The sequence below is a fragment of the Ranitomeya imitator genome, chromosome 4 (genome assembly GCF_032444005.1).
Source record: "Ranitomeya imitator isolate aRanImi1 chromosome 4, aRanImi1.pri, whole genome shotgun sequence".
In the NCBI taxonomy this organism is placed as follows: Eukaryota; Metazoa; Chordata; class Amphibia; order Anura; family Dendrobatidae; genus Ranitomeya; species Ranitomeya imitator.
In genome coordinates, this window is record NC_091285.1 from 466,152,727 (window position 1) to 466,178,201 (window position 25,475).

At 40.8% G+C, this 25,475-nt stretch overlaps 1 protein-coding gene across 6 annotated transcripts in view; it reads left to right on the forward strand.

Moving 5' to 3' along the window:
• APBA2 (amyloid beta precursor protein binding family A member 2) overlaps nt 1-25,475 on the forward strand; it is a 734,370-nt gene that overhangs the window by 305,054 nt on the left and 403,841 nt on the right. For all 6 annotated transcript variants that reach the window (XM_069765829.1, XM_069765831.1, XM_069765833.1 and 3 more), the window contains one exon: nt 23,097-24,085. In XM_069765829.1, coding sequence (XP_069621930.1) covers nt 23,135-24,085 — 951 coding nt within the window. In that variant the 5' untranslated portion in view covers nt 23,097-23,134. The remainder of the gene's footprint in view (nt 1-23,096; nt 24,086-25,475) is intronic.

Consider the following 25,475-nt stretch of genomic DNA (forward strand, 5'->3'; position numbering starts at 1 on the left):
TGTTACTGCTTAGACTTCAGTCCAGAGCCTCTCACCTAGCCAATTTAGGCGTCATACTTTGCACTGATGAGGGGTAATATTCTTAGACACCATGTCTGAAAACTGAGATTGTGATTTGGCTTTTATCCTTATTAACATTTCAAGGCTTGTAAAAGGGTCAATAGTGACTCATAGGATTGCTGTGTTCCAACAGGTGGTGTTATAGAATCCAAGTCCTCTTCCTCCCTGAAGAGGAAATGTGCAGTGTATAGGTAACACATTGACTCACCTCACCAGTGATGTTTCTAGTTGAAGTCCTTCAGCTTCGCTTTTCTTCATCCAACGCAGATTGCAATCATTTCTTCCAGTCATGACTCGTCTCTGTAGAAAATAAGACAGTTATCTAGAGCATCGCTTCCAGAGCACATTCCTCACTTTTTCCACCAATTACTACACTATGCCAGATTGAAGAAAAAAGGTACATAGTGCCACCCTGCACAATAGCTGGACACCCCTCAGTTCACCATTTGCTCTCCCCCACCCCCAATTCATTATTTGCTCTCCCCCGCACACCAACTGCAAGTCATTATTTGCTCTCTCCCACCCCCCAGTCTCAATTCATCATCATTTGCTGTACCACATCCCCCAATCTTAATTCATCATCATTTACTCTCCCCACCAACAGTCTCAATTCATAATCATTTACTCTCCTCGACCCTAAATTCATCATTTGCTGTCCCCAACCTCCAACCTCAATTCATCATTTCCTTTCCCCACTCCCCAACTTCAATTCATCATTTGCTGTCCCCGGTCCCCTACGATCAATTCTTCATTTTCTCTACCCCACTCCTACCTTCAATTTAGCAACATTTGCTTTCCCCAACCGCGATTCATCATTATTTATGCTTCCCCACCCTCAATACATCATAATTTGCTGTCCCTCGTCCTCCACCCTGAATACAGCATCATTTGCCCCCCACTCTTCACACTCAGTTCATCATTATTTGCGCTCCCCCACCAATTACATAATTTACTGTCGCAGGTCCCCCACCCTCAATTCATCATAATTTGCTTCCCCCACACCGATTTCATTAATTTTATTAAAGCAAAAAAGGTTTTCATACTTACCTCTTTTACTATCCCCTGCAGCTCCATTTCCGCTATCTAGCACGCGTCGGCGCCCGCACAGTTTCATTGCATCGGCGCTGTCACAGCACGTCACAGTAGAGGCAGAAGGATCTCCCCTGGAGTTTTGTTTAACAGCTGTGGAGCAATGAAGGAAGTGCAGTGCCAGGTTTAAGTAGAGTGCTCAATCAGGAGATCACAGGGTGAGCCAATCAGGAACTTGAGTTGGAGACATTAGGAACTCAGATTGGAGACATCAGGAACAACACAGGCATTAGTATCTTATTTAGGAAGTAACTGTCCAGCGAGCTGAATAGCTCAGAGGGAAGAGCTGCTCCCTGGTTCTCCTTTAACCGGAAGCTGCTGTGTGGATACAACCGTATAGGACCATGTAGTAAGTACACATTCCTATATAAGGGTTAAAATGTGAAGGCCAAGGTTACCTTGGCATCTAGTGAGTGTTGTGATGTGCACAAAATATGTATGTGAAAGCCCAATTCAGATCTGCCAAGTTTCCACCTAGAGTTTACCCTTACATGCTGTATGTCCTCTTTAAGAAATATTGATGCATTATGCATGAGACACACTTTTTACCCAATACAGAGGGCATCAGTGTCATCCACTGCAAGCTTCTGAAGAAGAGTCTGAAGAAGGCTAAAAACAAATTTTTTCCCAAAAACTTTTGTGCAAAAAAAATGTGTTACAATCAGGCTGCCGTCACACTAGCAGTATTTGGTCAGTATTTTACATCAGTATTTGTAGCCAAAACCAGGAGTGGAACAATTCAAGGAAAAGTATAATAGAAACATATGCACCACTTCTGTATTTATCACCCACTCCTGGTTTTGGCTTACAAATACTGATGTAAAATACTGACCAAATACTGCTAGTGTGACGTCAGCCTCAGAGTGAGTGAAGCTCTGTGACTTTTCCACTCTCATTTATATGTGTTAAAAAGTGGCACAGAACCTTCTTAACCCTGCTGTTCTGTTCCCATGTACTATGCACTTGTATTGCTCCTGGGTCACTATGTCCCGGTTTATTAAATCTTGATTTTAGATACTCTTACTCAATTATTTTTATACCTTTTGCTTACTAGACTGTATGGGAACATGTTCGGAAATAAAAAAAGAAAAATCAAATTTAAATCTTTATTTTTTTTTTTTATTAAAAAAAAATCTTAGTAATAAGCAAACCGAAAAATAGCAAACTACACATATGTGGTAAACAAACCAAACTAAAACAAGCAAATCAAACATTTTGTGAAAAAAAAAATTAAAGATAATAAACACTTAAATTTGAACATATTTACATGGTAATATAAATTTATGTATTCTTGCATGAAGGACAATAAACATGGCCTTTGCATAAGAATTTTTTTGTTTTATTATCACAAAAGTAAGGGCAATAGCTGCACCTTTTTCTTTTTCTTCTGGAAAAGTAAACACACACAAAAAATACTCATATATAGGTCCCCCCAAATGAGGAAAAGTCAAGTAACCTCAAGTTTTAGAAACATACAGAAAAATATCTACAGGGCCGCACAAATTCTCTACGGGTCACTGTGACCCGAACACAACAGCAGCGGACTGAAATTAGACATGCAGTTCTTGAAATACTGAAGTGGACCCAGCAGGAATAAGAGTTATAAATCATCAATATGCATAATGTTTCCTTTTAAATCAACTTCTAACTTTGGCCGGAAAAACTGCACCAACGTCATGTGTGGTTCAATCCTACATGTGTAATTCAGCATAACCAAGCATAAGGACAATTCTAAGATCTGTATTCCAAACAAGTAAAAGAGAACAGGTCCGGCTTGACTGAGACTGCTCTAGTACATGAACCAGTAAACCTAAAGAGAAGAACTGGAATATAAGTTAGTGTGCTTGCAGCATGTAAGTGTAAGTTCACACTGGCCACTAAACGGAGAAAACCCAAGAAAAAAACATAATAAGCAAATACCCTGCAGTAAATAAAGAGCGAAAGTCCATATAAATAACATTGTGGTTAATATAATTTTTATAAAAAATACAAAAGCTGTCTCATTACGTCACAATGACCCTATTCGGGATGGTCCTAACCTCTAATATTAAAACCTTTATTTTTCAAGCGACGTGCTTGTGCAAAAGAACAGAGAAGGACTGAAACCCGCCTAGTGGTCACGCAGCCATGGGGAGCTACATGAATATAATGTCAAGCTCCAAAAACCTCGTGTGGTTCAATCCTAAGTGTGTAAGTAAGCATGACCAAGCATAAGGGCAATTATAAGACGTGTATTCCATATAAGTCAAAGCAAACAGGTACGCCATGACTGAGGCTGATCTAGTATGAGTTGGCACGAGCATGGTAATATATATTCCTGTGTAAATATAATCGGAAAATTAATAGATTTGTTTATTGATAAAAATATGAATGAGAATATTCTACAGTAAATACTGTGTACCGGGCATAGCATTTTAAATGGGAAAAGTAGAAAGGATATTAATCCCAAAAAAGCTATAGACTCAATTTTTCATTTTTCATACGTGTTACCTACCCAAGTGCCAAGAGCACTATTCAGTTTAGCAAGACCACAAGTCCATATATTCTTTTGCTAGTTGGTCTTTCACCACACTAGTTTTGCTACAAGAATACAGTAGATTCCTGACAGTGTAACTAACTGCATTTTCAGAAAATGTTTCATGAGTCATAGAGACATGCTGTAAGTTTTAATTGATGGGAACCTGGGTGATGTGACCACAACCAATTACCAAGTAAAGTCTTTGGAGTCTATCTTCAGTCTTGGAGGTGAGCAGGCCTCAGATGTGTACTCTGCCCTTTAATTTTAACAATTGTTGGGAGTCTCGGCATCTGAAACCTCACCAATTAAGACATCTGACAATGTCTGTGTCACATGTCAAAAGTTTTCTGAAACTATAGCTGCACTTTAGAAACCTGTGAAGGCTTCAACAATGGCTTTCAATTAAATCTTAAAATACTGCATTACAAATTGTTTCTACTAACAGATATTTTAAAGGATTTTCACCTCTATGCAATGGTTTCCACTGACAAGCTTTAAAAAATGAGTTCAAATTTATAAGATTGACATTACTTTAACTTGCAAAATAATAGATTGATAGATTCTTTTCCATTACCAACATAATGCATTTTTAATAATAATAATAATAATAATAATAATAATAATAATAATAATAATTATTATTATTATTATTATTATTATTATTAATTTTTAAATACTTAAAAGGAATCTGTCACCAGGTTTTTGCTTTGCCATCTGGGAGCAGCATGATGTAAGGGCAGAGATCCTGTGCGATTTACTGGTCTGAATTTTTATCCAATCACTGTATTCTCTGCTGCAGATCTAGCAGAGCTCAAATGCTGAGCTCTGTATAACCCCTCCCACACCACTAATTGCTAGCTTTACATTGACAGAAAGTTACTAATCGGTGCAGGGACGGGGTTGCACTGAGCAGTTGACTAGGAGGCGCGAAACACCTAGTCCTGTAATGATAATCTCCTGCTGATACAACAAGGATTTTAATGAAATTGCAACATACAGCCTAGTAAATGGCACACTAATGAGATCAGGCTTTCAACCCCTACTTCATGCTGCTCTCAGATTACATAGAAAAACCGTGCTGACAAATTACCTTTAAATAGTAAGAAAGAAGCAATAACGTAATGGTATAGGTAGATAGGATATTTGAAGATTTATGCACTACATTACTTGTCTTAGCTAAGAAAATGTATTATATTTCTTCAATGCAAATGAGATGAAAATTATATTACTTTAACTTCTCCTATGCAAAGACAGATGAGAAAAAGATTGCAAGTAATCAGCATAGTGAACAGTAAGGAGTTACGCTCTAGATCTGAGTTACCTAAACACATATTCTGTCCTTGTTCTCAGGCTTATCCAAGAGAAAGGATTGGGGATTGATAAACCAAATCACTGTACTCACTAGTTCTGTAATGGAAATACACTACTATTGTATATTTCTAGTAAATATATACCATATTTTGTGGATTATAAGACGCTCCGGATTATAAGACGCACCCAAAATTTTGAGGAGACAAATAGGAAAAAAAACTTTCGATCTTGGTGCTGAGATCTCCATCTGCGCATGTGCCGCCCCTGGCAGTCATTTTCCCGAAGTCCACCGCATAAGAAACAATGAAACTGCAGGGGGTTTGGCCTTTCACAAAATGTCAGCAGAGCCCCCCGCAGCATCGGAGACACCCGCGCAGCATCGGACACCCGCGCAGCACATTGGAACACTCCCTCATCCAAGTCTGCGGCCTTCAGCAATGCTCCACTCTTTCCTCCTCCAGCAGCGACCCTGGGACCCTGCTCCACTGCGACCGGTAAGGTATATCCGCATTATAATACGCACCCCCATTTTCCCCCCCAAATTTGGGGGCAAAAAAGTGTGTCTTATAATCCCAAAAATACAGTATATTGTATATGTATATAATATATATCTATGTACTGTATATATATATAGATATACAGTGGGTAAAATAAGTATTTGATACACTGCCGATTTTGCAAGTTTTCCCACCCACCAAGAATTGCGGCTTCAGAATCAAAACATAAAAAACAGAAAATCGCATTGTATGATTTTTAAATAATTCAATTGAATTTTATTGCATGAAATAAGTATTTAATTATCTACCAATCAGCAAGAATTCTTGCTCTCACAGACCTGTTTGTTTTTCTTTGAGAAGTCCTTCTACTCTGCACTCATTACCTGTATTAATTGCACCTGCTTGAACTCATTACATGTAAGACATCTGTCCACAAACTCAATCTCACCCCCACCTCTCTACCATGACCAAGACCAAAGAGCTGTCTAAGGCCCCCCTTTCACACATCAATTATTTACCATCAGTCACAATCCGTCGAATTTTGAAAAAAAACATCCAGCGACTGATGCCGCCGGATCCGTTTTTTCTCATAGACTTGTATTAGCAACGGATTGCGAAGGATGGCCTCATGTTTCATCTGTCAGTCACCAGATCTATTGAAAATTGTTTGTCCGGCGGCCGGAGACAACGGACAAAGTAAAGTTTTTTGTGTATGTCGAAAAAACGGACAGCGACGGATCTGTCGTCGTCCGTTGTTTGCTAGAATGGAAGCCTATGGCGCCTGATCTGTCAAATAATGGAATCCAGTGACATATTCCGTTTTTGAGCATGCTCCGATCCAATTTGCCAGATCCGCTAGTCGGATCCATCAAAAAAACAGATCTGTTGCATTAGTTTTTCACAATCTGCGATGGATCCGTCAAGCCAATGGATTCTGACTGATGGCAAAAAACTGATATGTGAAAGGATCCTTAGGACATCAGGGACAAAATTGTAGACCTGCGCAAAGCTGGGATGAGCTGCAGGACAATAGGTAAGCAGCTTCGTGAGAAGGCACAATTATTAGAAAATGGAAGAAACAAGATGATTGTCAATCTTCCTCAGTCTGTAGCTCCATACAAAATCTTGCCTCATGGGGTAAGGATAATTCTGAGAAAGGCCTGGAATTAGCCGAGAACTACACAGGAGGACCTGGTTAATAACATGAAGAGATTTGGGACCACAGTCTCACACACTACTGTTAGTAACACACTACATCGTCATGGATTAAAATCATGCAGGGCACACAAGGTCCCACTGCTCATGCTACCACATGTCCAGGCCCACTTGAAGTTCAGCAATGAACATCTGGATAATCCAGAAGAGACATGGGAGAAGGTCATGTGGTCAGATGAGACCAAAATACAACAAATTGGTATCAACTCCGCTCGCCATGTTTGGAGAAAGAAGGATGAATACAACACCAAAACACCATCCCAACCATGAAGCGTGAAGCATGGTGGGAGAAATATCATACTTTAGATGTGCTTTTCTGCAAAAAGGACAGGACGATTGCACCATATTGAGAGGAGGATTGATGGGGTCATGTATCGCGAGATTTTGGTCAATAACCTCCTTCCCTCATTAAGAGCATTGAAGATGGGTCGTGGCTGCATCTTCCAGCATGACAATCACCCAAAACACACAGCCTGGGCACCTAAGGAGTGGCTCTGTAGGAAGCATTTCAAGGTACTGGAGTGGCGTAGCCAGTCTACAGAACTGAACTCTATAGAAAATCTTTGGAGGAAGCTGAAACTCAATGTTGCCCAGAGACAGCCCCGAAATTTGAAATATCTGGAGAAGATCTGTATGGAGGAGTGGGCCAAAATGCCTGCTGCAGTGTGTGCAAACTTGGTCAAGATCTACAGGAAACGTCTAACCTCTGTAATTGCAAAAAAAGGAGTCTGTACCAAATATTAAGTTCTGTTTTTCTACTGTATGAAATACTTATTTTATGCAATAAAATGCAAATTAATTATGTAAAAATTATACAATGTGATTTTCTGGATTTTTTTAAGGTTCTCTCAAAGTTAAAGTCTTCCTATTTATTGACCTCTCCATTCTTTATAGGTGAGAAAACTTGCAAAATCAGCATTATTTCCCCTACTCTATCTATCTACAGTATCTATCTCTATCTCTCTATCTACACACACATATATATATATATATATATATATATATATATATATACAGTACAGACCAAAAGTTTGGACACACCTCATTTAAATATTTTTTCTGTATTTTCATGACTATGGAAACTGTAAAAAGACCACAAAGAACAAATGGACAATGCCACAATGGATGGTGAAAAAATAAGAGCTTACATTTATTCTGCCTACTGTAGCAACATTTCGGTCAACAGACCTTTATCAATGGTTTTGGACGTGCGCCCTTGTGTCCGCTGAGACCTTCAATCTATAAAGAAAAGGGTGCGGTTTTGACTTTCTTTTGTTTTGACTATGAAAATTATAAATTCACACTAAAGGCATCAAAACTATGAATTAACACATGTGGAATTATATACTTAACAAAAAAGTGTGAAACAACTGAAAATATGTCTTATATTCTAGGCTCTTCCTCCGGGTTCTCCAGTTTCCTCCCACACTGCAAAGACATACTGATAGAGAATCTAGATTTTGAGCCCCAATGGGGACAGTACCCATTTATATAATGACATTAATTCCACAGCGCTTTACAAACAATAATGTGGAATTAATGGCGCTGTATAAATGAGTAAAACAAATAAATAAATGAAATTTAAAAAATTTAGTTTGATCAGTTACTTGGATTATTGAAGGAAACAATTGATCAGTAAATGTGATATTCACAGAGATTCCATAGTCTACGAATAACTTCTACATGTGAGCATTGCATAGCCTATAATGTGCACTCGGCACAGAGAACTGTTAATAAGCTGCATAAAGGGTTCTTTCTTTAATGGGGTCTTTCATTAAGAAATGTCTTTGTCACCTTGACTATTGAATTGTCGTTGCTTACCAAGGTCTTTAGATGCTGTATATATTGAGGAATCCACAATCATGAGCTTTTACTAGTTTCCCTTTGTTTATATTTGTCATTTATCTCTTCTATAAAGTGAAGTAACGTGGCAAATTAGAAAAACTCATTTATTAAGGAGGTTACTGACCTTTATAGTATGTTTGTTCATGAAAAAGCTCCATAGGACACAGTACTGTATATATAAACAATACATATGAGTGATTGCGAGCCCTTCGGGCACGTGCTGTGATTACGAACCATGCAATGGGGTGTAACCACGCAGTAGACTGACCTTGCAATGGGGTGTACCCATGCACCAGACTGGCGTATGTGCAGACTAATAGCAAACATAAATACCTGATGTACCTCTCCTGCCACTCCTACCTTGTGTATGAAAAAGCTCTGTAGTTAATACTATTCGGGCAGAGCTATCCGGTAGTGCTATCCATGAAGAAAGTGAACGGGTAGAGCTATCCCATAGCCCTATTCCTAAAGGAAATGAATGGGTAGAGGTTGTTGTGAGTTCTGTTTTTGGGCTCCCTCTGGTGGTTACTGATGGTACTGGGTGACTTGTGTTCTCTGCGGTCTCTGGTGTCCACCTGTTCCATCAGGTTATGGGAGTTTCCTATTTAACCTGGCTTTTTTGTCATTTCCTCGCCGGCTATCAATGTAATCAGCGTGTCTTTTTACCTCTGCTCCCTGCGTCTGTTATCTTCAGGACAAGCTAAGTTTTGATTTTCCTGTTCCACGTTTTGCTTAATTTTTGTCTTTGTCCAGCTTGCAGAGATGTGATTCCTTGCTGCTGGTTGCTCTAGTGGGCTGAAATTACTCCTCATGTTCCATGAGTTGGCACATGAGTTCAAGTAATTTCAGGATGGTTTTTTGAAGGGTTTTTCGCTGACCGCGCAGTTCACTTTTGTATCCTCTGCTATCTAGCTTTAGCGGGCCTCATTTTTGCTGATTCTATTTTCATAACTACGTATGTGCTTTCCTCTCATTTCACCGTTATTACATGTGGGGGGCTGCTATTTCTGTGGGGTGTTTCTCTGGAGGCAAGTGAGGTCTGTGTTTCTTCTTATAGGGGAAGTTAATCCTTCGGCTGGCGCAAGACGTCTAGGAATCATCGTAGGCACGTTCCCCGGCTACTGCTAGTTGTGTGTTTAGGTTCAGGATCGCGGTCAGCTCAGGTTCCATCACCCTAGAGCTTGTTTTGTTTTTGTGCTTGTCCTTTTGTGATCCCCTGCCATTGGGATCATGACAGTATAGCCGACCCGAAAAAATTGGTCATCGTTTTGGCTGAAGTAGGAGGAAAAGTAGTCTGAGGAAGTTTTTTTTTTTTTTTTTTGCTGCCTAGCCTTAATTGCAGCTTGACTGCTTCTTTCCTCCTCTTAATCCTTGAATGGCTCTGACCTCAGCTGTTTATCATGGACGTCCAGAGTTTGGCTTCCAGCCTGAATAATCTTGCTGCTAAGGTTGAAAATATACAAGATTTTGTTGTACATACGCCTATGTCTGAACCTAGAATTCCTGTCCCAGAGTTTTTCTCTGGAGATAGATCTAGTTTTCTGAATTTTAGGAACAATTGCAAGTTGTTTCTTTCCTTGAAATCTCGCTCCTCTGGAGACCCTGCTCAGCAGGTCAGGATTGTTATATCTTTCCTGCGGGGTGACCCTCAGAATTGGGCATTTGCATTGGCACCAGGGGATCCTGCGTTGCTCAATGTGGATGCGTTTTTTCTGGCATTGGGTTTGCTCTATGAGGAACCTAACGTAGAGATTCAGGCTGAAAAAGCTTTATTGGCTCTCTCTCAGGGGCAAGATGAAGCAGAAATATATTGTCAGAAATTTCGGAAGTGGTCGGTGCTTACTCAGTGGAATGAGTGCGCTCTGGCTGCAAAATTCAGAGATGTCCTTTCTGAGGCCATTAAAGATGTTATGGTGGGGTTCCCGGCGCCTACAGGTCTGAATGAGTCCATGACTATGGCTATTCAGATTGATCGGCGTTTGCGGGAGCGCAAACCTGTGCACCATTTGGCGGTGTCTTCTGAACGGGCACCTGAGATAATGCAATGTGATAGAATTCAGTCCAGAAGTGAACGGCAAAATTATAGGCGGAAAAATGTATTGTGTTTTTATTGTGGTGATTCAGCTCATGTTATATCAGCATGCTCTAAACGCACAAAAAAGGTTGATAAGTCTGTTGCCATTGGTACTTTACAGTCTAAGTTCATTCTGTCTGTGATGCTGATTTGTTCATTATCATCCATTTCCGTCGATGCCTATGTAGATTCAGGCGCTGCCCTGAGTCTTATGGATTGGTCATTTGCCAATCGCTGTGGGTTTAGTCTGGAGCCTCTGGAAGTTCCTATTCCTTTGAAAGGAATTGACTCTACACCTTTGGCTATGAATAAACCTCAGTACTGGACACAAGTGACCATGCGTATGACTCCCGTTCATCAGGAGGTGATTCGCTTCCTGGTACTGTATAATTTACATGATGTCTTAGTGCTTGGTCTGCCATGGTTACAAACTCATAACCCAGTCCTGGACTGGAAAACAATGTCTGTGTTAAGCTGGGGATGTCAGGGGGTTCATGATGATGCATCTCCGATTTCTATCGCTTCATCTACTCCTTCTGAGGTTCCGGTATTTTTGTCTGATTATCGGGAGGTTTTTGAGGAGCCTAAGCTCAGTTCGCTTCCTCCTCACAGGGATTGCGATTGTGCTATAGATTTGATTCCCGGCAGTAAATTCCCTAAAGGGCAGCACGGTGGCGCAGTGGTTAGCACAGCAGCCTTGCAGCGCTGGGGTCCTGGGTTCTAATCCCACCCAGGACAACATCTGCAAAGAGTTTGTATGTTCTCTCCGTGTTTGCGTGGGTTTCCTCCGGGCACTCCGGTTTCCTCCCACATTCCAAAGACATACTGATAGGAATTCTAGATTGTGAGCCCAATCGGGGACAGTGATGATAATGTGATGTAAAGCGCTGCGGAATATGTTAGCGCTATATAAAAATAAAGATTATTATTATTATTATTATTATTATTATTTGTTCAATCTGTCAGTACCAGAGCATGCTGCTATGCGGAATTATGTTAAGGAGTCCTTGGAAAAGGGACATATCCGTCCATCTTCGTCCCCTTTGGGAGCAGGTTTTTTTTTTGTGGCCAAAAAAGATGGTTCCTTGAGGCCTTGCATAGATTATCGTCTTTTGAATAAGATTACAGTCAAATATCAGTATCCTTTGCCATTGTTGACTGATTTGTTCGCTAGCATTAAGGGGGCTAAATGGTTCACTAAGATTGATCTTCGGGGTGCGTATAATCTTGTGCGGATAAGGCAGGGTGATGAGTGGAAAACCGCATTTAATACGCCTGAGGGCCATTTCGAGTATTTGGTGATGCCTTTTGGACTTTCTAATGCTCCTTCTGTCTTCCAGTCTTTTATGCACGATATTTTCCGTGAATATCTGGATAAATTTATTATCGTGTATTTGGATGATGTTTTGGTTTTTTCTGATGACTGGGAGTCTCATGTTCAGCAGGTCAGGAAGGTGTTTCAGGTCCTGCGGGCCAATTCTTTGTTTGTAAAGGGTTCTAAATGTCTCTTTGGAGTCCAGAAGATTTCTTTTTTGGGGTATATTTTTTCCCCTTCTACTATTGAGATGGATCCCGTCAAGGTTCAGGCTATTTGTGACTGGACGCAGCCTACATCTCTTAAGAGTCTACAGAAGTTCTTGGGCTTTGCTAATTTTTATCGTCGCTTCATAACTAATTTTTCTAGTGTTGTTAAGCCTTTGACGGATTTGACTAAAAAGGGTGCTGATGTTACTGATTGGTCTCCTGCGGCTGTGGAGGCCTTTCAGGAACTTAAGCGCCGGTTTTCTTCTGCTCCTGTGTTGCGTCAGCCAGATACGTCGCTTCCTTTTCAGGTTGAGGTCGATGCTTCCGAGATCGGAGCGGGGGCGGTTTTGTCACAGAGAGCTCCGATGGCTCAGGGATGAAGCCATGTGCGTTCTTTTCTAGAAAATTTTTATGATGTTGGTAATCGGGAGCTTTTGGCCATGAAGTGGGCATTTGAGGAGTGGCGTCATTGGCTTGAGGATGCTAGACATCGTGTGGTGGTCTTGACTGATCACAAAAATCTGATGTACCTTGAGTCTGCCAAGCGTCTGAATCCTAGACAGGCTCGTTGGTCACTATTTTTCTCCCGTTTCAATTTTGTGGTTTCATACCTGCCAGGTTCAAAGAATGTGAAGGCGGATGCTCTTTCTAGGAGTTTTGTGCCTGACTCCCCTGGAAATTCTGAGCCCACTGGTATCCTTAGGGATGGGGTGATTTTGTCGGCTGTCTCCCCAGACTTGCGACGTGCTTTGCAGGAGTTTCAGGCGGATAAACCTGATCGTTGTCCGCCGGAAAGACTGTTTGTTCCGGATAATTGGACCAGTAGAGTCATCTCCGAAGTCCATTCTTCTGTGTTGGCAGGTCATCCTGGAATATTTGGTACTAGAGACTTGGTGGCCAGGTCTTTTTGGTGGCCTTCCTAGTCAAGGGATGTGCGTTCTTTCGTGCAGTCTTGTGGAGTTTGCGCTAAGCCTTGCTGTTCTCGGGCCAGTGGATTGTTGTCACCTTTGCCTATCCCGAAGAGGCCTTGGACGCACATTTCCATGGACTTTATTTCGGATCTCCCTGTCTCTCAAAAAATGTCCGTCATATGGGTTGTGTGTGACCGCTTTTCTAAGATGGTTCATCTGGTACCCTTGCCTAAGTTACCTTCCTCCTCTGAGTTGGTCCCTCTGTTTTTTCAAAACGTGGTCCGTTTGCATGGCATTCCGGAGAACATCGTTTCTGACAGGGGATCCCAGTTTGTGTCTAGATTTTGGCGGACGTTCTGTGCTAAGATGGGCATTGATTTGTCCTTTTTGTCTGCATTCCATCCTCAGACGAATGGCCAGACGGAACGAACTAATCAGACTTTAGAAACTTATTTAAGGTGTTTTGTTTCTGCTGATCAAGATGACTGGGTTTCCTTTTTGCCGCTTGCCGAGTTTGCCCTTAATAATCGGGCTAGTTCTGCTACCTTGGTGTCTCCTTTCTTTTGTAATTCGGGGTTTCATCCTCGTTTTTCCTCTGGTCAGGTGGAGCCTTCTGATTGTCCTGGAGTGGACATGGTGGTGGATAGGTTGCATCGGATTTGGAGTCATGTGGTGGACAATTTGAAGTTGTCCCAGGAGAGGGCTCAGCAGTTTGCTAATCGCCGTCGCCGCGTGGGTCCTCGACTTCTTGTTGGGGACTTGGTGTGGTTGTCTTCTCGTTTTGTTCCTATGAAGGTCTCTTCTCCTAAGTTCAAGCCTCGGTTCATCGGTCCCTATAGGATCTTGGAAATTCTTAACCCTGTGTCGTTTCGTTTGGATCTCCCGGCATCGTTTGCTATTCATAATGTGTTCCATCGGTCGTTGTTGCGGAAGTATGAGGTACCTGTCGTTCCTTCGCTTGAGCCTCCTGCTCCGGTGCTGGTGGAGGGTGAATTGGAGTATGTTGTGGAGAAGATCTTGGATTCTCGTGTTTCCAGACGGAAACTCCAGTATTTGGTCAAGTGGATTGGGTTATGGTCAGGAGGATAATTCTTGGGTGATTGCCTCTGATGTTCATGCTGCCGATTTGGTCCGTGCTTTTCATAGGGCTCATCCTGGTCGCCCTGGTGGTTCTCGTGAGGGTTCGGTGACCCCTCCTCAAGGGGGGGTACTGTTGTGAGTTCTGTTTTTGGGCTCCCTCTGGTGGTTACTGATGGTACTGGGTGACTTGTGTTCTCTGTGGTCTCTGGTGTCCACCTGTTCCATCAGGTTATGGGAGTTTCCTATTTAACCTGGCTTTTTTGTCATTTCCTCGCCGGCTATCAATGTAATCAGCGTGTATTTTTACCTCTGCTCCCTGCGTCTGTTATCTTCAGGACAAGCTAAGTTTTGATTTTCCTGTTCCACGTTTTGCTTAATTTTTGTCTTTGTCCAGCTTGCAGAGATGTGATTCCTTGCTGCTGGTTGCTCTAGTGGGCTGAAATTACTCCTCATGTTCCATGAGTTGGCACATGAGTTCAAGTAATTTCAGGATGGTTTTTTGAAGGGTTTTTCGCTGACCGCGCAGTTCACTTTTGTATCCTCTGCTATCTAGCTTTAGCGGGCCTCATTTTTGCTGATTCTATTTTCATAACTACGTATGTGCTTTCCTCTCATTTCACCGTTATTACATGTGGGGGGCTGCTATTTCTGTGGGGTGTTTCTCTGGAGGCAAGTGAGGTCTGTGTTTCTTCTTATAGGGGAAGTTAATCCTTCGGCTGACGCGAGACATCTAGGAATCATCGTAGGCACGTTCCCCGGCTACTGCTAGTTGTGTGTTTAGGTTCAGGATCGCGGTCAGCTCAGGTTCCATCACCCTAGAGCTTGTTTTGTTTTTGTGCTTGTCCTTTTGTGATCCCCTGCCATTGGGATCATGACAAGAGGTATCCGATAGTGCTATTCCTCAATGTTCCTGAGCGTAAGCTATTTCACATGGCTGAGTGCACTTGGGATCTGCCCCCAAGGCCCTGCCAATGCCCAATGTTTGGTCTGTAAACCACGGCTAGGAGTTAGTCCTGCTTTTGTGTACACAATTTTTGGGCTTTTATAATTGTTAAAAAGCTTAATAAAAGACTTCTTTGTACACACAGTTGACAGTAAACCATTTGTCAACGTTAGGAATAAGTTTACCTTGCTTCTGTGTCTCAAATATTTTGACCCTTATTTGTTGGCTTTTCCTTCCCCTGGAGAAAGTGACATATAACTGCCTGTGTGAAAATGCTGGGATAAGCAAATAAATTACTACAATATTCAAGGACTGTCCCTGAGATTTATTGATGGTCATTGCAAAAGCCAACATGACAGGAAACTGACGCAGTCGCCTCTGAACTGGCAAGTTTTTATCTTTGGAAATCAGGTCAATTCTTGGAATAAGAACTGTATGATCCTTTGCATTTCCATTTAAATCAACGGCATGAATAACGTTTGCCTTTAAGCTTTTCACATAAAGCCGGCCCTTGTGCCATTACAAAGGCCACACTTTCTGATAAGATTACGCAGGGTCATAATTGCAGCTCCTGGTTTCAGCTTTAGTTCATGAGGAGGCATCCCAGAGGGATTCAAAGAGTTAAGAAACTCTACAGGGTAATCTGTGAGAATCACACCCTCCTCTTCAGCAATTGTGTGGACAGAGCAGTATGTTGAGTGTTCACCTTGAACTTGACTAAGAATTTTATTGTTCAAGGTGTAAACGTCATCATTCAATGGTGTAAGAATTGCTTTATTGGCAATTGCTTCTGCCGTTGCATCGGTAATCTCAATTGAGTCACCAAAACTAGCTGTAGTTAAATCACCCTCTTCAATAAAAGAATTCGGGATTTCAACTGTGTCTTCTGGTAGACTATATACATTTGATAACTCTCCATTGCCAAGTTTCAGTAACCATGAGTTGTACTCAACTTCGTCCTGAGACGTTCTCATATTCTGTTGTAACTGGAACCGTGAAAATTTATTCCAGGATTTTGAGTATTTAATGGTGGACTGTACAATTTGGGCTATTTTTCCACCTTCCACTATTGGGAGGGTTTGACAAAAGTCACCACCGTTTATGAAAACTTTTCCACCAAATGGTCTTTTTTTTCCACATATGTCTTGGAACAAATTATCCACAGCATTCATATTAAAACAGAGTCATTGTTACTACTTCCCAAATAACGACAGATGACTCCCTAAGCTCCTTTGCTTGAAGTGAGGTTGGCTTAATTTTTGACACTGTGGTCTCATTGTAATTCCAAGGCAAAACTTGGAATGGTAGGTGCCACCATTTTGTAGTAATGTAGCCACCAATCCAGTGGACGCTACTGAGCAAATAGACTTCTTTTCTGCTTGTACTGTCTTGTGCAAGCAGTTGTACTCAAATGTCTTCCCACTGCCTACTTGGCCGTCCAGAGAAAACAGTGTGAGCTAGTGTTGTCTGGCTGTGATGCAGCATTGACTGCGTACATAATTGCATCGAAAGCTGATTTCTAAGCTTCATTAAGCATAGCTTTCAATTACTCAGCCTCCTGCTTTATTACAGCATAATTCAGTTGGTCCAGTATTTCATCTAGAACATTTACTGGAGTTGGCAATCCGTAGTCAGCACAGGACTTTTTATTGCTTAAGAGCACTTCATAAATATCATGAAGAGCCAGTTGCTCAGCAATTTCTGGAGTATACCGCCTGGTGTAATCCTCCATAAATTTGGTTTTATATCTTTGCCATAATGCCAATGGTTCTCCATATACACAAATTATAGCAAATAATTTGCGAAGTTGGTAGGGCATTTGGAAAGCGATTGCATCCGTTATATCATCTTCCCATTGGGAATTGTCTCCTAAAAGATGAAGATCAATGCACGCATTTTTATACGTGTCATGTACGACTCCATTGACAGTCCTTAAGTCAGCATAAGACTTTGCTCCTCTTACGTGAAGTAAAAGGAATCTTACGTAATACAGCTCACCATCTGTCACCATTCGGCAATTGTTTTCCCAAATTGAGACCATTGTTTTTTCCATCCTTCTGGTACAGCTTTTCTATCCCAGACATAGTGTTCAGGGTTTTCACTGTACAAATACTGATGGGTGGAAGCGTTAACTCTTTAGCTAAAAATAAGCCTGCAGAGTAGAGGCTTTGAGTCCAAAATAACCATATCCACATTACCATCTTCGAAAAACACTTGGTGCATATTTTTAAGGTGAACAGGTGAAGATTTTTAAGGTATGTGAAGCATCATGCATTTTATTTTTTCTGATTTTCCACTTGCCCTCAGGGGCGCTTATATACCGGGAATCTAGGTACATGGCTGGTTCATTCCAGTTTAATATATCAAACTTGATATTGGCATAGTCATGTCCTTTGTATACAAATTTGAAAAGATATTTCACACTTTTTATTTAAGCACATATCTCAACACTGATATGACAATTGTACTTGAGTAATAAATAGGGGTTGTATGGAACTACCCATCTATTGTCGATTTCTCGCGTTCCTCGTCTGGTTTTCCCAGTATTGCGTTGACGGTACTGTGAGTAACTATCAACATTGGGGTTTGTCTCTGTATTAAATTCCTTTGGGAATTTTTTTGCGCATTGACTATCTGTCATGCATATAGCACCAGGTATCTTCGCAACATGGGCCATGAATCATGTGCCTCATGCAGTTTTGATTTGCTGTCTCATATGGGATATCAGCAGGGACCAATTTGTCAATTATTTCTTTGTCCCTCAGTTTATCTTCCTCTCCGAGGATTAAGAGCATGTGAGCGTGTGGTAGTCCACGCTTTTGAATTTCTATTACATGCACATTGGCAACTTCATGGCCAAAATGTATTTTTTTCAAAATCTTGTTAAGCACGAAATTCCCTCATCACTGTGAAGGCTCTTGTGAGTGGGTTAATTGCTTTCATTTTCTCTCCAAGACATGCAAGTAGTGCTGGGTGGCACTTTTAATTTGCTTGACTTCTTGTACTTAATGCTTCTTCACTGTCCAAGATATAAATCTAGGCAAACTTGGGAGTACTACCCACAGCGGGATGCAATGGGGCAGTTCTGTGGTAAATTTGTTCATGAATTCGAAAACAGTATGGACCATGCCCAGGAGGTGGCGCTGGTCCCATTGATGCCAAAGCAAGCGAGCTATTGTATTGCCTTATATTAGCCATAAAGTTATTAGAGTGCTGATGCTTTCCTTTCATCAACTTGACTAATTGATCATCCATACGAATGGGACATAATTGGAAGTGCCCTCTCTTGCAGCAGGAAGGGAATGTTTTGTCCTGCGCCATTTTGTCTGAAATTTTTAGATTGGCAGAACTGACATTGAAATGTCAGTTCGCCAGCATAGTGCTCTTCAATACGTGTCTCATCAGTTTTATTGAGAAGTCCTCTAGTGGCTCTTGTATTTTGGACACGTATTCTATCTTATTCTCTTTTTTGTGAAATATGTGTATCACTTTGTGCATTGTGTGTTGCTCGTTGTCGTGCAGCATTAGATGCTCTACGTGATTCAGGTACTTCATTCATTTCTCTTGCTCTGGCCGCCCTCTGTCGGGCTGCATCAGCAGTTCTTTGACAATTTCATTCATCTTCTGTTTCATTAAGACACAGGTTACGCATCTGTATGCGATTCGCTTCTCTATGTGCAGCAGCGCCCTCAATTTGATCCATCTTTGCAATGTTGCCTCACACTGTTGCCTCAGTGTTGCCTGATTGTTGCCTCACAATGTTGCCTCACAATGTTGCCTCACAGTATTGCCTCACAGGCTAACGTTCAAAAAAGGCTTATGCCTTAACTCACCTAAGGAGAGGAGCTCTCCCTGATGGCATCCATGGTTACGCCCATGCAGTTAGCTGCAAGTGGTAGTAACTATGGATACCTTAGTTACTGTTACAGCTGTGGATTACTCATTGCGCACAGACACACGGTCTTTAAAATTAAAGATTATTATCATTAGTATTGTAATTACCTTATTTTTTTGTTGAACATACATATTTATATTGACATTTTCATGGGGTTTTGTATCCCTCATTCTCTCAAAATGACCATGCATAATTAGCATAGGGACAAATCTCTTTTTTCTTTTAGTGCCCCCATGATCTTAATTGCTGCTATTGAAAAAATCTATTATGATGTTTTTTTTAAGATGTTTGTATTACCCAGAAATCCACAAAATATCTTCTGAAAAATTTAATTTGAATTGATTCTGGTTGATTTTTAGTGTCTTTGGGGTTTGTTGTAGGTATTGGATTTTTTATGATGTTTCCCATAGGCTTCACTATTGGATTGGAAAAAAAAGCTAATAAAAGAAAATATTATAGATGTAGAAATGGTAGGAGAACACTATGAAAAAATGTAAAATTCATGGCGTATTGTTACAAGTTCTTGAAAATGCTAAAAAAAGCCAGTGTGATTGAGCCCTAAGGGTGTTTCAGAGTGATATTTCAGTACAAATAGTTGTTTTTGCGCTCTATGCCCAATTTGACAACAGATGGTTTCAAATTAAGGCGTTGGAAACAGATATATATTTTAGATGTCTGATTTTAAACGTAAGTTAAAAACAATTTGTGAATCTTCACAAACCAAGAAATTTGTCCTTCCCTTCCTAATTATCCTAGTATCAAGGAAATGCTCCATTTCTGCATTGTAAACAACATCTGTGTACCGCAATTGCAAGTCTATTTCACAAATGCATGCACTTGCTTAAATTACTGTATTACTCATTGATGTCTCATGAAACGCTTTTCGTCACTTTTGTTTCTATACAGAGTGATTTAGAAATGAAAGTGTACAAAGCAAACTACATAGGGTTGCGCTGAGTGCAATACTCTATTGGGTTCAGAACGTACTGTGAAATTCCCAGAATAAGTAGAGGGGGTCACAAAACTTGGATTGATCTTGTGTTTCATGATAAGATGATTTAGAACTTTTTTTCTTGCTTTGGTTTTTAATAGGAGTGCATCACTTAAAGGGAATCTGTCAGAGTTTTTAGATTTAGCATGCAGCAGAGCTGAGGAATCTAACCCCGCCCACACCTGGCTCTCTATATATACAATGTTCATAGACAGTTAGGTGCTCATCACAGGAGGTGGCATGTCGGACTAGCATGGACACATTGCTGTGTCTCAACAGTGATAAGTTCTTGGTGCTGAAACAATCATTGCAAACAAACAAAACAACGGTTCTTGATAAGAGAGGCATCACTGAAATCGGTTTTAATACCTACCTCATGCTCTCTTCAGATTACATAGCAAAAACCTGCTGACAGATTCCCTTTAGGGAAGATTACACTTAACATATCAACCTTTTGACGTAGCCATAAGAGGATTGTTGTTCTTTTGTTGTTCATGGGATGAGTTGAGTTTTTAATGTCACACTTTTCGACTATATACATTGTATGGAAATACTTTCATTATGTTTATTTTTTGCTAAAGGAATAGCAACAAATAAGCAGTTCTGCAATTTGTGGGGTTTTGTTTTTACAGCATTTATTGTGTGGTATAAGTGGATAGCTATTCTTTTTCTCTAAGTCAGTACAAGTAAGAAGATTTCAAATTCGGTACATATTGTTTTGTTAATAATAATTTTCTGATATTCAAAACTGAATGAAGCTGTGTTAGAGATAGTATTTGTTGAATGATTTGTCATTTTCATTTATACAATGAATGCAATTTTTGGGTACATATGACCTTTTGATTACAGCATACAAGGAAGCATCTAATGGACTAAAGATTTTAGAGTAATTACTCCCCTGAACTGTAGATTGCACATGTGGCAGAAGCACCACTGAATCAATTGATGTCCTTTTTACGTAGCCACAATTCCCAATGGGGAGCCTTTGGAGGCACTAACATGCAAAGGTTTATGATTAAAAATATCAACATTTAGGCATTTTTTAACCCAATTTGAAGTCATCACCAGGTTTTCTACTGATATTGAACATCATTATCCTTTGCCCCACTTAAAATAAGTTAATAATTGTTACCTTGTCAACTTGTACAGAATCTACTAATTACCGTATTTTTCAGACTATCACCGGACCATAAGACGCACCCCAAATTTGTGGTGAAAATTCCAGAAAAAAGATTTTTTATAAGATGGGGGTCCGTCTTATTGTCCGAATTTACAGTATCTTACCTGAGGGCTGGCGGTGGCAGAGCAGGGTCACAGGAGGCATGGTGTCGGCAGAGGTGGGGTGATGCGGTACGGCGTGCACCTGCTTAGGTGGGTGATGCCACGGCCTGGTGTCCATGGGGGGGTTGCAGCAGTGGTGTGGTGACGGCAGAGGTGCTGGGATAATGAGCGGTATGGTGTGAGCAGGGTCCCTTCCACAGGTGAGGTGACGCAGTGGCCCGGTAAACAATGTGAGCAGCAGAGCCGGGTTAATCACTGGTTTCTCGGTGGTGGTGGCCATCTTCCTGAGGCCGCGCGTGCGCAGATGGAGTGCTCTGCTTCCCGGGGCTTCAGGAAAATGGCTGCGGGAGGCCGCGCGTGCGCAGTGGAGATCGTGGTGGCCATTTTCCGGAAACCGAGATCTAAATCTGCGAACTCGGCTTCAGGAAAATGGCCGTCGCGATCTCCATCTGTGCACGCGCGGCCTCCCGCGGCCATTTTCCTGAAGCCCCGGGAAGCAGAGCATTCCATCTGCGCACGCGCGGCCTCAGGAAGATGGCCACCGCCACCGAGAAACCGGTGATTAACCCGGCTCTGCTGCTCACATTGTTTACCGGGCCGCTGCGTCACCTTACCTGTTGAAGGGACCCTGCTCACGCCATACCGCTCATCACTCCCGCACCTCTGCCGCTGCCGCACCTCTGCTGCCGCCACCACACCACTGCCGGTAAGCCTGCATTACGACTATAAGATGCACCCCCCATTTTTCTCACATTTTTTGGGGGGAAAAAGTGTATGTTATAGTCTGAAAAATACGGTAAATGGTAATTAAATGCTAAACACCATTTTCTGTTACCAATATAATTGAAAAACCATATTGAAAAGCCTAGTTCAAAAGTAGTGAATTCAATTAAATCAATATATCATTTTAGCTGCAAAGTAAAATCATATACGAAATCATTGCGAAAAAAATTACTGTACAAAGATTACAGTATTGTGAATTTACTTTAGGCAAGTCAAGTGGTTTATGAGGCAGTGAAGATTTGTCATCAGATATTACAATACAAATTGTATATATTATGAAATAGATCATTTAGACCTGATGAGGCAGATGTGCTTAATGCCAAAATCCAAGTTAGAATGGCTGAGTGGCCTTTTTCTAACTATCAGTTTAGTAAGAGTCTAAGAACTCATGAGTCCACTATACTCCTAAGCAAAACTGAGCCTCTGTTCACCCAGCCTGATGACAAACTGCAGCTTGTACTGAATAGTGAGAGATTTAAGCAGTAGCAGGGGAGGAGAATGCACTGAAAGTAGCTGGTCAGTCAGGCCAAATGTGGAGAGATTGAATTTATGTCATCAATACACTTAGACATAAGCTCTTTTACTGTCTTGCTTGTTTCGTACTTTTATATGGAATTATGTGCCCTCACCTACTGTATCCTCGCCCATCCCTTGTTGATTGTGAGCCCTTGCGGACAGAGTCCTCTCTCCTCCTGTACCAGTCGTGACTTGTATAGTTTAAGACTATTGTACATGTTTTTTATTATGTCTACCCCTTTTCACCTGTAAAGCGTCATGGAATAAATAGCGCTATAATAATAATAATAATATAGCCATTCTGGTGTGGATTTTCAAGGCAACTTCACCAGCCTCATCAGGATTAAGAGATTTATCTATCTAGGGGTATATCTTTAATATGCCTACAGACTATAATACATGTATGAAAAAAAACCATATACACACACCAGTGTTGCTTATAAATGTTTAAAATAAAAATGAAATGGACTTCAGAACCAGAAAAGAATTTAAATGTAGATGTAGTGCAGTGATATGTGCATTTTTGGAATCCTAATTTTTTTAAATCTCTTTATCTTTTTCAGAATCTTTCATGAAATGATGGTCATATGAAATACTCAGTATGGCAAACAGAAAACGTCAGAGTACCAGGGCTAGTATGCTGGATCAAAGACCAAGGTCCTGCCCTTCTTCCCCTCAAGTCTTAAGCCGTGAAAAGGAGGACTCCGTGTATGAGGAAACTTTAGTTCATGAGTACACAAATACACAATTACACAATAGACACTCTACAAGCAATCAAGAGGAACAAGACTGTAATGACAATAGTGGGGATGGGGACTCAAGCTCTGATTATGTGAATAATACTTCTGATGAGGAGTATGATGAAGGTCTTCCAGATGAAGAGGAAGGCATCACTTACTATATCCGTTATTGTCCTGAAGATGATAGTTACCTTGAAGGAATGGATTGCAATGGAGAGGAATATATCCACACTGAAGAACACCATTTAGATACAGATGAATGTGTTGAAGCAGTGGAAGATGAATGGACAGAATCCAAACTACAGCAGCAAGAATGTATTGAAGGAGATGTGGGGCAAGAAAATCAGATGCAAATATTAGAGGAGGACAATTCTTCCTCTTTGGAAGTTCAAGACCAGGAGGAAACAACACAGTATAGTGAAAATGAAGAAGTATATCATGATTATTATCCTGTAGAGGCCAATGGTAATTCTCTTCCACAATCCCCATTCCATAAAAGAAAAACTGATGGCAATGTTGAGGACCAGGAGGAAGATATTGACCAAATAGTAGCAGAAATCAAAATGAGTATGAGTATGAGCAGTATCAATAGTACAACAGACATGAGCCCCGAGCATGTGGGGACAGAAAATGTGCCAAAAGACCATAAGGAAATATGCCAGAAAACAGATGCAGGCCACTCTGCAAATAGACATGAAGGCCGACCAAAGTCTTTGAATATTCCTTCAGCTTCAAAGCATAGTGAAATACAAAGAAGTTATAAAACAAAAGTTCGCACTCCAGAAGAAAGACAGAAGTGGTCTCAAGAACAGGTTGGTTTTAAGTTCTTTTAAAATATTTTAGTTTATCCGGTGACTTTCATTTCACCTTTTTTTAAACATCTTTTCTCAAGTTGTATTTAACTGTAACAGCTATTCTACTTTAACATGCATGCCCTTGAGGGAAAAAAGGACTATAGATACTTTTTTTTGTGTCATTTATTCAATTTATCTTTCATTAAAGGGGTTGTCCGGCCTTGTGAGCACTGCATGCTGCTATCACATGCTGGCGCCGTTGGTGGGTGATATGTGATTTGCATACTCCCTGCCATTTTCTGTTTCATAGCCATATCAAAAGTTTAAGTGATAATACCAGTAGACTTCAAGTATTTCATAGATCCCTTGTTTTTGGAAATTAGCAGGGATCCTCTATCACGTACTTCACCAATGTGATATTTCCACTTATATCTATGACACAGATATGTCCTACCTTAACCTTCCTCTTGGCTCAACATACCCCAAGAAGAGGAGTGTGAGATGACAGTTTTGAGAGAAAAAAACATGAATTTGCATTTCTCTTTTAGGAGTTGTACAAACCAAAGGAAGTATTACACGTAAAGCAAGGATCACCAAGATAAAATTACTGGAGAAGAAGACTTAGAAACACTTGATAAGTTAAAAATTGACCAGTGCCAATGAGAGGCCCCTGGAATAAGGGATTATTCTTTTCCTCTCCCAGTGCCACCTTCTCCTGATTGACTAATGGCTCCTTTATCCTGAAAGAAGTCACACAACATAGATGCTCTCAGTCAAGCAAGGGCAGGCGGCACCTCGTCGAGAATAGAGCTGGAGTGACAGATGCTTCAGATCCACAGCCTCATTTGCATGCTAATCACTGATTAGGTGTGCAGAGTAGAATTATAAACCTAAAATTATCAGGAATTTAAATTAATCTACTAAATCATTTCCTACAAACCCATGTATGAGAGATGAGAGATTGATTTGATGCAAAGCAAATCTGTGATTATTTTAGGCATTAGATGAAACAGGCAAATTTGAACACTTTGTCATTTGACTTCGCGCAAATCTCCTAAAATGGCCACAGCCATTTTACACCTTGCAGGAGATTGCTTGAGCCAAAGAAGGATCATGTGACCTCCAGCACATTCAAGCATGTTTCCCCATAAAGCCCTGCAGCAATTATATCATATAGTATAGCACAGCAAATGCTAAAAGACTATGATAGCCTGTAAAAAAAAAAACAGTAGCAGGGAATGCAGCAGCCATTTTGTGGTTAAACTTAATAGCCAGATAATGTTACAGCTCACAGTTTTAGCCATAGGAACACGGAGAGACTGTAAATAAACACTAAACAAATTGTAAAAATGTTAAAAAGCATACAAATTCTAATATGTTATTAAACTGGCTGTCGGTTACCATCAAA